The sequence below is a fragment of the Thalassophryne amazonica genome, chromosome 3, assembly GCF_902500255.1.
Source record: "Thalassophryne amazonica chromosome 3, fThaAma1.1, whole genome shotgun sequence".
Lineage (NCBI taxonomy): Eukaryota > Metazoa > Chordata > Actinopteri > Batrachoidiformes > Batrachoididae > Thalassophryne > Thalassophryne amazonica.
Genome location: NC_047105.1, coordinates 108,394,244 through 108,407,905, shown reverse-complemented (window position 1 = coordinate 108,407,905; position 13,662 = coordinate 108,394,244). Strand labels below are relative to the sequence as shown.

At 40.9% G+C, this 13,662-nt stretch overlaps 1 protein-coding gene across 2 annotated transcripts in view; it reads right to left on the bottom strand.

Annotated features, from left to right (window-relative positions):
- ndrg3a (ndrg family member 3a) overlaps nt 1–13,662 on the bottom strand; it is a 144,810-nt gene that overhangs the window by 79,895 nt on the left and 51,253 nt on the right. For both annotated transcript variants that reach the window (XM_034167259.1, XM_034167260.1), the window contains exon 3: nt 3,933–3,965. In XM_034167259.1, the coding sequence (XP_034023150.1) occupies nt 3,933–3,965 (33 nt within the window). The remainder of the gene's footprint in view (nt 1–3,932; nt 3,966–13,662) is intronic.

The following is a 13,662-nucleotide window of genomic DNA, read 5'->3' as shown; positions in this document are numbered from 1 at the left end:
TTCTTTAACGATGCTGATCTTTTATCAGGGAAAGCTAAAAATCACAGTGTATACCGGTGTCGCAGATCGAACGCCCCCCCCAAAAATCGGTTCACCCTGCCTTCACTGCCTTTGGATCTCAGCAGCATCATTCTGAATGTCACCAGCAATTCACTGATTATCACCTTGTTTCTGCTTTAAACTGCACTCCAGTCATCATCTATCTCAGTGACACATATATGAAGCTTTTGTACAACAATCATTTCCACATAATTTCAGCATTATTTCATAATAAAAGACGGGACCGATCAGAGCGCACAGCAGCTGCTGCAGCACCTATGTCATTTCAGAACATTAAGAACGACTCGCTAATTATCGCCTCGTTTCTGCTTGAAACGGCTCGTTTCTGCTTAAAACTGACTTTAGAATGATTTAAGAGGTTTTAATTTGTCATCTGATGGTTAATTAATCCCTTTGATTGCGTTTTGTGTAGAGAGTCAGTCTCAGGCGAGCTGCTAAAATGGATGTGGATTTGCAACATATCAAAACAAAACTGGGCTAAAACTAGGATTTCTGTGTGTTGTTTTGCAGCAAAAGGATTATAAAGGACTCACAATCCACATGGATAAATGACAATGTAACAGAAAAAAAAGGCAGAAACTAACATTACACTGGCCTTTTACACAATCAGGTGTGGCAAGTTATGAAAAAAATCTGTGCCAGCTTTTTTCAAAATTATCCCAAACAGTTTTGATGTTTGACAGTATTTGGTAGCAGTCATGAAAAGTGGGGGGGGGGGGGGGGGGGGGGTTCAGTTCCCAGGGGAGAGATAGGAAGACGAGGCAAATGGGAGACGTTGTGTCAGTAAGTGTTAGTCTACACAGCTAACCAGAGTAGCTGCGTTGTCTTGCCTGCAAAACTGCCTTGACATGTTTGTGCTCGGGGTCAACAACTGCAACATCTCGCCTGGACTACTGCAATGTGCTTCTGTCAGGACTCTCAAAGAAAAGCTTTCATGCCTTGCAGATGGTTCAAAATGCTGCTGCCCGTATCCTGACAAAAGCAGGGAAAATGAGCATATTAACACGGTGCTGGTCTCTCTCCATTGGCTTCCTTGTCAGTTTCGCCCTGATTTGAAGGTGCTTTTATTAACTTTTAAATTTGTAAATGGACTTTCACCTTCTTACCTAAAAGATCTTGTGAACACATACACCTTCCTACACATATTCTCAGGGAATTGGCCTTTTGGTTGTTCTGAAGGTCAAGAAAAAGATTGTTGGTGAACAAGCTTTTTCTTTCCGGGCACTGAAGCCGTGGAACGATCTTTCCATGGACATTCGACTGGCATGCTCTGTGGATGTTTTAAAGCATAGCTACAGACCCACTTATTTACTCTTTGTTATGGCTCTTGAGGTATTTTGATTAATTTCAAGTAATTTTTGGTTTGTATCTTACCGTCTGCATTTTGTTTTTACTTTATATTCTGTATGTAGTGTCTGTAGACAATGCCTTTGGATTTTTATAGAAGCATTTTTGAAAGTGAATGTTTGTTATTCTAATAGGGCTAGATGGTCCCTCTCAGAATCCCTCTCGCAATGTTGTTGAGAGATGGTAATAAATTTGAAATATGTAGTGTTCAGAGGTAATGTAGTGTCCGTAGAAAACAACAGTTTATGAAGAGGGTATATCATCACACCATTGTGCTGATTACTTTGTTCAAAGTTATTGTATTATTTCTGATAATAAATTTGGTAAAAAGTAAAACAGGAGTTGATGAAATGTTGATGAGCATGTGAATGTTAAACTTCATAACAAAGGTTAGCAGTGATAACTACCTTAAGTTCAAAATCCCCTGTCTGGAGGTATTTTATAGCCACTAATATATATACATACTCAACAAAAATATAAATGCAACACTTTTGGTTTTGCTCCCATTTTGTATGAGATGAACTCAAAGAGCTAAAACTTTTTCCACATATACAATATCACCATTTCCCTCAAATATTGTTCACAAACCAGTCTAAATCTGTGATAGTGAGCACTTCTCCTTTGCTGAGATAATCCATCCCACCTCACAGGTGTGCCATACCAAGATGCTGATTAGACACTATGATTAGTGCACAGGTGTGCCTTAGACTGTCCACAATAAAAGGCCACTCTGAAAGGTGCAGTTTTGTTTTATTGGGGGGGATACCAGTCAGTATCTGGTGTGATCACCATTTGCCTCATGCAGTGCAACACATCTCCTTCGCATAGAGTTGATCAGGTTGTCAATTGTGGCCTGTGGAATGTTGGTCCACTCCTCTTCAATGGCTGTGCGAAGTTGCTGGATATTGGCAGGAACTGGTACACGCTGTCGTATACGTCGGTCCAGAGCATCCCAAACATGCTCAATGGGTGACATGTCCGGTGAGTATGCCAGCCATGCAAGAACTGGGACATTTTCAGCTTCCAAGAATTGTGTACAAATCCTTGCAACATGGGGCCGTGCATTATCCTGCTGCAACACGAGGTGATGTTCTTGGATGTATGGCACAACAATGGGCCTCAGGATCTCATCACGGTATCTCTGTGCATTCAAAATGCCATCAATAAAATACACCTGTGTTCTTCATCCATAACAGACGCCTGCCCATACCATAACCCCACCGCCACCATGGGCCACTCGATCCACAACATTGACATCAGAAAACCGCTCACCCACACGACGCCACACACGCTGTCTGCCATCTGCCCTGAACAGTGTGAACCGGGATTCATCCGTGAAGAGAACACCTCTCCAACGTGCCAAACACCAGCGAATGTGAGCATCTGCCCACTCAAGTCGGTTACGACAACGAACTGGAGTCAGGTCGAGACCCCGATGAGGACGACGAGCATGCAGATGAGCTTCCCTGAGACGGTTTCTGACAGTTTGTGCAGAAATTCATTGGTTATGCAAACTGATTGTTTCAGCAGCTGTCCAAGTGGCTGGTCTCAGACGATCTTGGAGGTGAACATGCTGGATGTGGAGGTCCTGGGCTGGTGTGGTTACACGTGGTCTGCGGTTGTGAGGCTGGTTGGATGTACTGCAAAATTCTCTGAAACGCCTTTGGAGACGGCTTATGGTAGAGAAATGAACATTCAATACACGAGCAACAGCTCTGGTTGACATTCCTGCTGTCAGCATGCCAATTGCATGCTCCCTCAAATCTTGCGACATCTGTGGCATTGTGCTGTGTGATAAAACTGCACCTTTCAGAGTGGCCTTTTATTGTGGACAGTCTAAGGCACACCTGTGCACTAATCATGGTGTCTAATCAGCATCTTGATATGGCACACCTGTGAGGTGGGATGGATTATCTCAGCAAAGGAGAAGTGCTCACTATCACAGATTTAGTCTGGTTTGTGAACAATATTTGACGGAAATGGTGATATTGTGTATGTGGAAAAAGTTTTAGATCTTTGAGTTCATCTCATACAAAATGGGAGCAAAACCAAAAGTGCTGCGTTTATATTTTTGTTGAGTGTATATATACACACACACCAGGATTGGGTATATGTAGCATCCGTAGACAATGAAATGCATATCCAAGATATACAGCAAAAGAAATCCATATGCTCTTGTATTTTAGGGTTAGTAAATGGACATACTGAACAGCAAGAAAATGTGTTATTTACATGGATACATTAAATTCTAAAAAAAAAAAAATGGCCTCTGTGTAACATAGACAGACACCTGAATGTGAAAAAGGCAATTACAAAGTTATTGTAATTTGGAAGTTGACTTTCACAGACAGAAACAAGAATACAGCAAGTGATCATTACATTTTGCCAATGAGGCAATGATGTAGGCCAAACAAATGGCTGGGTTCAGCAGTAGACTTTCACTTATTTTAAACTACAGCCAGCACAACATTTTTGGGAAAAAAAAGAACAAAAAAAAAAAACCAGACCGAAACAAAAACTCTTACCTGACAGTCAAAGTCTTGAAAATTTCGTGAATTCTGCAAGAAAAGAATACAGATAAAAAAGATAGCAAATTACTACAAGCAAAGTCAAGAGCAACCCAAGAAGACAGACACCCTCATCACTTATTTCCTTCTTCTCAAGCAAACAGTTCATATGTGAAATGACTGGACTAAAGTGGACACACAGAACGTAGTTAATGGTGCAATGGTCAAATTCAATAGACGAACTGAAAATGGAACTGGCTTCATGGAGCTTAGGAAAAGACTTGTACTGGTCCCAGAACTGACCCTATGAATCTGAAGACATCACTGTCCAACTGTCCATCAAATCAAAGGTCTGTATGTCACTGTAACATAACAATAACAATCCTTTAATCCTGCAGACACTTCACTGACAATGTATTCACTTCTTTTCTCTCCAAAGTTTAATCCCCAAGGCCTGTACCCCAATATGAGATGTGAAGTTTTTTAGAAAACTATTTAAATGTCCATCTTCTGTTCGATTCCAGGTTACTTCCGTTAATGCTGTTTCAATTTGAGAAACTACAGACGGGTACACAGGTACAGTGAAGACACATATTAACCCAAAAACATGCTGCATGCTACTTAGTCAGAGCTCAGAGAGATTTAATCCGCACAGCGAGTACAAAAGGTTTGACACCTGGGTTGAACACCTTAGGTGCCATGGATCCCTGAACGGCCATTCTGAAGTGCTGCAACTGTGGTATCCACGAGGCGGTGCTTCTCAAACTACTCCCAAAATTAGTTTTTTAACCAGCATACTCCAGTACATCTTCCAAACCTTCATTGGGGACTGATTAAGGATCCATCATTCTTAAGTGAACATGTTGTGGATTTGGCCGCTTAAGAACAACCTAATTAATGCTAATTATCACTTTTAATCAACATGTTGAGTACATGAGTGAAACATTTACCGAAAATACTTTATGGAATGCTGATAGTATATTGGTAATTCTTAAGGGTCGGTTTTTTGGACAAATCAACTTAACAACAGACAGGTCACGGTTTTAATCAGCATGCGGAGTACAACAAAACTTGCAGGATATGTCCCCCAAGACATCCTGATAGCATCCAAGCCATTCTTAAGTACCTCCTTGCTGGAATTAACAACTTAAGAACACTGTGAATCGAGCATTGTGGCTACATGCCGATGTACCATTTGCTGTTCACCTGCGTGGCAAAAATTAACCAATAACAAAATGGAGCTAAACAAATGATAACACACAATACTGGATGTTTTTACCATGAAGATATTCTCCTGAAGTAACTTGCTATGCATGTCTTTTCATCTTTCAAAAAGTAATCCACAGCTTTAGGTGGCACTGCCACAGGCTCTGCACAGAACACATTGTGAGGAGCCAACCCCGCACACGTCTTTCAGCTGATTTGAGCACTGGACAAGACAAGCAGCACAGATAACAGGATACTTGTTATTCGGTTATCTGTGTATGATGATGCAAACGTCAAAGGTTTTGAAAATTTGTTAGAATTAAGTTTTAGTGCATGTAATCTAAGGTAGGCTGGGAGTTTCATGGATAACATAATTAGCTAGACACTCAAGTATTTTGAAAATGCAATAGGTGCAATGTGCTTTCTGTTTTTAAGACAGGTTTTAATGCTAAAGCGCTGATATAGAATGGAACCACCAACCTCTAGTGGCACTACATGGAAGCCACGGTTTGTATACTCCACGTTGATGTTAAACAAACAGAGAAGCAGTGGCAGGATGTTGTTTGGTATGACACAGTCGGCAGCTGATCAGCGTGTAGCACAGAAGAGAAGGAGTAAGCAGAATTTTGAAGATTTAGTTCAGTATGGGCTAGAACCTGTCTGATGAATTTCCAACGGAGTCTGACAATTCAGCTTATCATGTGCAGTCTTATAAAAACCTTACTGCTGTGAAAAGCAGTGCACCTGACAACAAAGGTGAAAGCAATGCCCCCGCAGTTCCCCACACTAGGTCATCTGCAGAGCCAGTCCAGCAACCTTCGACGTGCTCAACTGGTATTCTTCCACCAGTTTGTCTCATCTGTGGCAAGACAAGAAAATGTCTGAAAAATAGCGAGGTTGAATATTTGGGATCATGTGAGACCTTTGAGGCTTGTGAGAAAATACAGGATGCAGCTCGGAAAATTATTGGAACTGACTTGATTGCAAAAGAGGCCAAATATCATAATTCCTGTAAAAGTGCCTACCTGTCTGCTAGCAGAGCTGTCAGTAATGAGAGCGATGAAAAGGACAATCCTTCCTCCAGGAGATGTGTAGCTAATTTACGAGCCTTACTTGGGATTTTGCATGTCAACCGAGGAAACTCCTTTGCAAAGTACTAATAGTCTTGGGTGCAGTATTATGAATAACTTCAAATGCCATGTAAAAATTCAAACACCCCTTTGGAAAAAATTCAGGTAACATCATTTACAATGCAGAAACAGCTGACAACGCTGTCCGTCTTGCAAAAGACTATGCTTCTACTGAAGAACAAACTGTGACAAAAGCTGCGCTGATCCTCCACAAAAACAGCCGTTAGCAGTTGAAAATCGGAAAGCCTCAACAACCCGGGCCTAGATGACCTGAGAAAGGGTCATGCATCTCAGGGTTCTAGCTAGCGCAAACTTGCGTTACGGACCGTTACGCTTATTTTGGACCTTTACGCTTATTTTCAATACAGCATAACGGGTCATATTTCAAGCAATGCTTCGATTCAATGGCTCGTGGCTCTTTGATTCGCTGCTCTTCAGAAGTGGTAAGTCCGCTTCTTAACCCCTCTCAAAGCCATTAAAATATCATGAGTCATTTTTGTGTGTATTAAAGTCGCTACCTGGGACTCATGTCTTGTTGCAGTCAAGAAACGAGAATCGTCCTCCGTTCCTTTGGCACAGCTCCAAACGCTGCGTGGCTCTTTGCTGAGACAGAGTCCGCTCGGAATTAATAACTTCAAAACAAATTGCCGCTTTAAATAAAATGACACCTCTTACAAACGTTGCAATACAGACAAACTACAATCGACTAAAACATTTTTCCTCCCAAAATGAGACATCCTGCATTCTTTATGAACCTGACGTGGAGTGCAGCGAGCTGTAGAGCTCAGCTTATAGGTATGGAAAGACATTCATGCCAATAATAATGTCAGAAAGAAAATGCTTTTTGACAAAAACTAACATTTTATTTCTGTTTATGTCCAGAGATCAAGGATCCACCATGTAGAGTTTATTATGTCCAGAGTTTAAGGATCCAGTAACCAATTTCATATTTATTTACTTTAAGACTCAATAAAATGTTGTTCAATTTCAACTGAATCAGCTTATAAAGTGCCAAATTACAACAAAAGCTGTCTCAAGGTGCCTCACACAGAACAGTGCAACATAAAAAAATTAAATAAATAATAATAATAATAATAATAATAAAAATCAAATACCTAATTAAAAACAGAAGTAAAAGAATAAAACATAAAATAAAAACTACTCATAAGAAAGAGAATAAAAATAGGTTTTAAGTGTTGACTTAAAAATGTCCATGGACTCCGACTGCCTCACTGAGGGCCATGTACTGGCTAACCCAGAATGAGACTACCCACTCAACAAACTTCCCCAGCCTTCTGGACATGATGAAGGGACTTGGGCTGTCGTATCTGGCTTTTCCCCTTTGGGTACCCCTAGAATGGCCAATTTTTAGCTTAAATTTTCAAAAGCTGCCCCCCTTCCGCACCATCCCCCACCCCTCGGTCGCTTCCCTCCCTCGACATTACCACTACGCTAAAATTTTATCCTAGCTAGAACCCTGCATCTCCCTCCAAACTTGAAGACTTTTTCAAAGTCCTGTATTGTGGGATCCCTGGACCAAAAACCAAAGAAGTTGAATGTCATGCTCAGTCATCCAGCCAAGACGCCCTCTTCATTGTTCAACGAGGTCGAGCTTAACCTGAAAAACATGTGACTCTAGGCATAACAGTCAAACCCAGAAATGGAAACATGAAATTGGTCACTGTCCTCAACAGTTTTGGGCACTGTTTAAACTACACCTTCACTGCAGGAGGACGGTATAGCGTGTCCTCCAAGAACATTGAAGGGGGTTCCTATGGGCTTGGCGTTCAAGAATTTTGATGAACCCCAAAATACTCTTTCTGGAGTGGCTTCCCTTCACAACACCATGGTAATTCTATATCAGAATGTTTTTCAATCAACTGTGGAATTTCCACAAGTTGGTATTCTGCCACCCAGGAAATCTTCAGGTGGAACATCTAAGAAAAAAAGTAGCTGAAAAGAGACAGTTGACCCTCAAGATCTCCCACTTATGCCATATCATGGAACACCAAAAAATGAGGATTTTTTATGACAGGAATACTGATGTATTCAACTTTCCAGCAGAAGATGTGAAGGCCTGTCACAGGGATCTTGTTTGGATCATGAGCCACGTTGTCGGAGGAAGCATACTGCCAATTTGGGTCGGTTTCAATGCCAAGCTTATTACAATCTGCCCCAACAACATGTTTGTTATATGCCAAACCTTTGTCAGCCCATCATCAAATTTAGATGTGATCCACCAACAAAACGTGCGCAATGGAATGCAACCAAGAGTATGGGGTAGTAACCCATGATTTAAATGCAGCAAAACCTGCAATTCAAATACAATCTTCCAAAAAACCGAAGTTCGACAACGTCTTCAATATGCCCAGTACTTTTCATGTGGAGATGGGTTTTTTCAAGGCATTTGGCAAGCTTGGTGAAGAGTCTGGTGGAACAAACATGCTGCCTGAAACTGATGTGCTTGCACCTGGGTCACTGAATGGGTTCCTTATAGTCAAACATTTCAACTGTTGTAAATGGCTACACTGTCAGAATGTCTCAGGGAACATAACCTTCAAGTTTTATCGATGTCCTCTGCATGCTGATTAAAACCTTTGGGTGGGGTCAATGAGTGCACTTTGACCTGTCCATCGTTCTTAAGGGCACTTTCACACATAGTGCGAAGTCTGGTCAAATATGGCGAAACAGCACGAATCAGGTTGAATTAGCACACCACGAAACATCGCACTGATGGGCAGGTGTGCACGATCCCGGTGCAAGAGTTTGTGCACGCGATGGTGTCTTTCGAGCAGGAACAGTGCGAGGTGCACCACACTGCACTGCTTATATGGAATAAATAAAATAATAAAAACAAGGTGGTACCTGTGGAACCACATCGTGCCGCTTATGTGGAATAAATAAATAAAAAAGAAAGAAAGAAAAAAAAAACATACCACTCACAGGACTCAAACCCACGCCTTCCAAAAGCTCTGATTGCCAGTCAGAAACTTTACCACTGAGCTATGGAGCTGTCCTTTGAAAGCTGCAGGAATCTGCCTCATATCAGGAAGGACATAGAAGTATTAAATAAAAAAATTAAAATCACACATTATATAAAAATACTGCATTTATCAAGCGAGCAATACAAATATGATCCCTCTGTTCCTCTAGTGACGACCCATGGTCACTGACATACAGTCATGAAATGACATGAATGAGAAGCAGTGGGCTCTGATCATGTCCACATCCACTGGTCCGGTGTGTCCAGTCGTCACGCGCGCGTGTTCTGCCCGACACGCATGTCTTGTGGACAGCACGCCACAGCACAGACACCACATCATGTGGAACAGAGCTCACGTGGGTGACATGACAGTCAGATCGCCTGCTGCATGTTCTGATCTGACGGTCCGTTTCAACCTGGCAGGCTGTCGATGTCTGCTCCATGCGCGCATGCTGCAGCTTGTCGCCACGGCGATATATGTTTTTATTTATGTCCACGTAAGTACAGCAATCAGACACACAGACTTCACAATGGACAGCTGTTAGTCCATGTCTGTCCAAACACAGCAGGTGTTGTCCAGCTGGGATGTCCAGAACGACAGATCCCCACAGCTGCTTCTGTCAGAAGCCACACCTCCAGTGGAGCGCACACACCCACGTCAGTGTGTGTGTTTGAAAAATCATACTCGTGAGGAACTTAGACAAATTTCACTCCGAGTACAACAGTGATGTCTGTAGTCTGTTGTCATGCCAAGAGTGTGAATGGCCACACATTTTCTAAGTGCCATGCGAGCGGTGTTAGATGTTCATATGTGTCACCTGGAATTTGCCCGACACCTGCTGCGAGAGGGTGTGACACACTGTCTTTCAGCTGTTGGTGTGTGCAAATAGTTGTAGCAACAGGTGTATGAAGCATTAGAGGCAGGTACGATTCTACAAGTTTTGTATACAATTCCTGCTTCGTGCGCACTTCGACCAAACTTCGCACTATGTGTGAAGGGGTCCTAAGTGGATTTGCCCAAAATTTAGACACTTGAGAATGACTGATTTTTATTGTATGTTGGTAGAGGAATGCTTCTGGTGTATGTAGGTTGCATGGATGTACTCAACCATGATGATGAAACGTAAATAGCCTGTGAGGGTCCACAGTGGACCCATTTTTTCATCTTTTTTATTTTGCATAATAACAGCACCTGAGAATGGATAATTAAACTAGAGACCCTTATTCCTCTTCCTAAGATCTACATTTTAACACCAGTCTTGACCCAGTCCCCCAAAATGGTTAGTAAGTAGCAGTCATTTTAAGACAGAAATTAAGCAGGTTAGCAGCTTTGTCCACAAAACTGGCACTTAAGAATTACCAATATGATATCAGCATACCATACTCACTGATGTACTCAGCATGCTGATTAAACGGGATAATTAGCATCAATTAAGTTGTTCTTAAGTGGCCAAATCCACAACGTGTTCACTTAAGAATGACGGCTCCTTAATCAGACCCCAATGAAGATTATTGTAGTATAGGTTTGGAAGATGTACTGGAGTTTGCTGATAAAATCTAATTTTGGGGGTAGTTTGAGAAGTGCCGACTCGTGGATACCACAGTTGCAGCACTTAAGAGTGGCTGTTCAGGGATCCATGGCACCTAAGGTGTTCAACCCAGGTGTCAAACCTTTTAATGACAAACTGATAATCTGCTTTGACATCAATGCAGTGCCTCTGGGTTGATGTAAAATGAAGAAAATGTATTATATACACATACATCTATATTATAATAGCCAAGTGGCCTCTGTGTGTGTGTCTGCGCGCATGTGTATGGCTTCGATAATGGAGAAACTGGGGAGAGCTGACATTTGCCATTTAGTACGCTTATGTATTTTGGATCAAGGATAAACACTGGGAAAATTAAGAGCTGATAGGTCTAATATTTTTGGAGAAATTAGCGATATTAGCTAACAACAATGAACAATGGATGTTATACTGCAATGTACCATGGGAGTTTGGGGTTTTAAATGTTACTAGCTGAGATACCCGTTCTACGCAGAGGTAATGGAGAAGAATTTTAGCCATTTCATTGTATATTTCATGTCACTCTAGTTAAGGTGTTCTAAGTTGCACTGCATTGTGTGTATGTTGTCATCATTAATTTTCATAGAGCAATTTGTGACATTCATGAGACTCAAGTGAATTGATGATAAAAAGGTGATAACATGTCATATCAGTGCAATGCCCTGGCATGCTGTACAAAGCAGGTACATTTTAATTGTAAAAATGTGCGCCTTAACTTACACGCAGCATGCGCTGACCCGTTTGGATTGTAATTAAAGGGCACCCTTGCCAGCTGCTACTACGTAGTAAGTAAAGTGTGATGTTTAGTACCTGAACTGAGTACCACATGAACTGCTAAATTAAGGGCTCCAGTGAGCAGGTTGTAATTTAATATATAAGGCTGACCGTGTGTGTGTGTGTTCACACATATACGCTTTCAACGTAAGGGCCCCAGTGACCCCCCCCCCCACCTTGGTGCCCCCAGTCACCATAGCAAGTTTGGTATCGATTGCTTAATTACTGTAACTGTGCATAGTGAACACACATGCACAGAGTCAGCTTCAAATACTGATTGATTATAGTTCATGTTAGTTTAACAGTGTTGTTAGTGTCATTGATTTATTGTGTTTTTGTAGTTCAACTTGTTTAGTCATATTCCCATTACCATGAGTGGAAAATGGAGTCCGTTTGATGTCTTCTGCCACCATCTCTGTTTGTGAGTGTGAAAAAAATAAAATCACCTGCTTGTGGCAGAATGCAGAAAAAACACAAAGGTCTGCATGTGTGCAAATAAGTTTGATCACGGTCAAACTGGGGAGAGCTGACATTTGCTGTCTGGTATGCTTATGTATTTTGGGTCAAGGAAGAACACCGTCAAAACAGAACGTTGATAGGACTGATACTTTTGGAGAAACTATAGATATTAGCGAACAACACTGAACAATAGACAATTACATTCTGGACTCACATACCATTCCAGCAGGGGGAAGTAAATCATCTACATATTAAATGTGTGCGTGTGTGCTTTTATTTAGTAAGTTCAATGTAAATACATAGTATAATTGTAAATACATTAAAAATACATGGACGACACAAGAAAGTAAAAAAACAAAAACTCATTTCCATTGTGGTCCATTTAAAAATCAAATGACAAAACAGAAGTAAAAATAAAATAATAACAATAATACTGATAATAATAACAACAACAATAGTGTATATATGATAAGAAGAACTTAAACAATTTAGGAAAACATTAAGACAGTATATTAACATTAAAAATTATGTAATTAACAGAAAATAAAAGGGTTGAGTAGTTCTAAAAACTGTTGCGGTTAAAGGTCAAATTCCAATTCATTATATAAGCTTTGCTTAATTTATTACCACCCTTGAAAAATGTCAGCTCCTCATTTTATAAACATTACCCAATCTAGAGCCCGTGGATCCCCACAGGCAAAGCACTACTACATATAATTCAGTAAGGTATGTCTTTTATAATACATTCCAATTATAAGGTAGAACTATCCAAGTGTATACTAAGGTATATCTAAATATATAAATATAGAAAGTAGAATAGAAGAGTAGAATAGAGTAGAGTAGAGCCACTTGCAGTGGGGAAAATAAGTATATGACCCCCTGTCAGTTTTGCAGGTTTTCCCACCTACAAAGAATGGAGAGGTCAGTAATTTTTATCGAAGGTACACTTCAACTGTGAGAGACAGAATCCAAAAAAAAAAAACAACAAAAACAGAAAATCACATTGTATGATTTTTTAAATGATTAATTTGCATTTTATTGCATAAAAAAATAATAATAATAATAATTTGACCCCCTACCAACCAGCAAAACATCTGGCTCACACAGACCTGTTAATTTTTCTTTAAGAAGCCCTCTTATTCTGCACTCTTTACCTGTATTAATTGCACCTGTTTGAACTTGTTACCTGTATAAAAGACACCTGTTCACACACTCAATCAATCACTCTCCAACCTGTCCACCATAGCCAAGACCAAAGAGCTGTCTAAAGACACCAGGGACAAAACTGTAGATCTGCACAAGGCTGGGATGGACTACAGGACAACAGGCAAGCAGCTTGGTAGAAGACAACAACTGTTATGATTATTTATTAGAAAGTGCAAGAAACACAAGATGACTGTCAATCTCCCTCGGTCTAGGGGTGCTCTTCTGCAAAGGGGACAGGACGACTGCACAGTATTGAAGGGAGGATGGATGGGGTCATGTATTGCGAGATTTTGGCAAACAACCTCCTTCCCTCAGTAAGAGCATTGAAGATGGGTCATGGCTGGGTCTTCCAGCATGACAATGACCCCAAACACACAGCCAGGCAACTAAGGAGGGGCTCCGTAAGAAGCATTTCAAGGTCC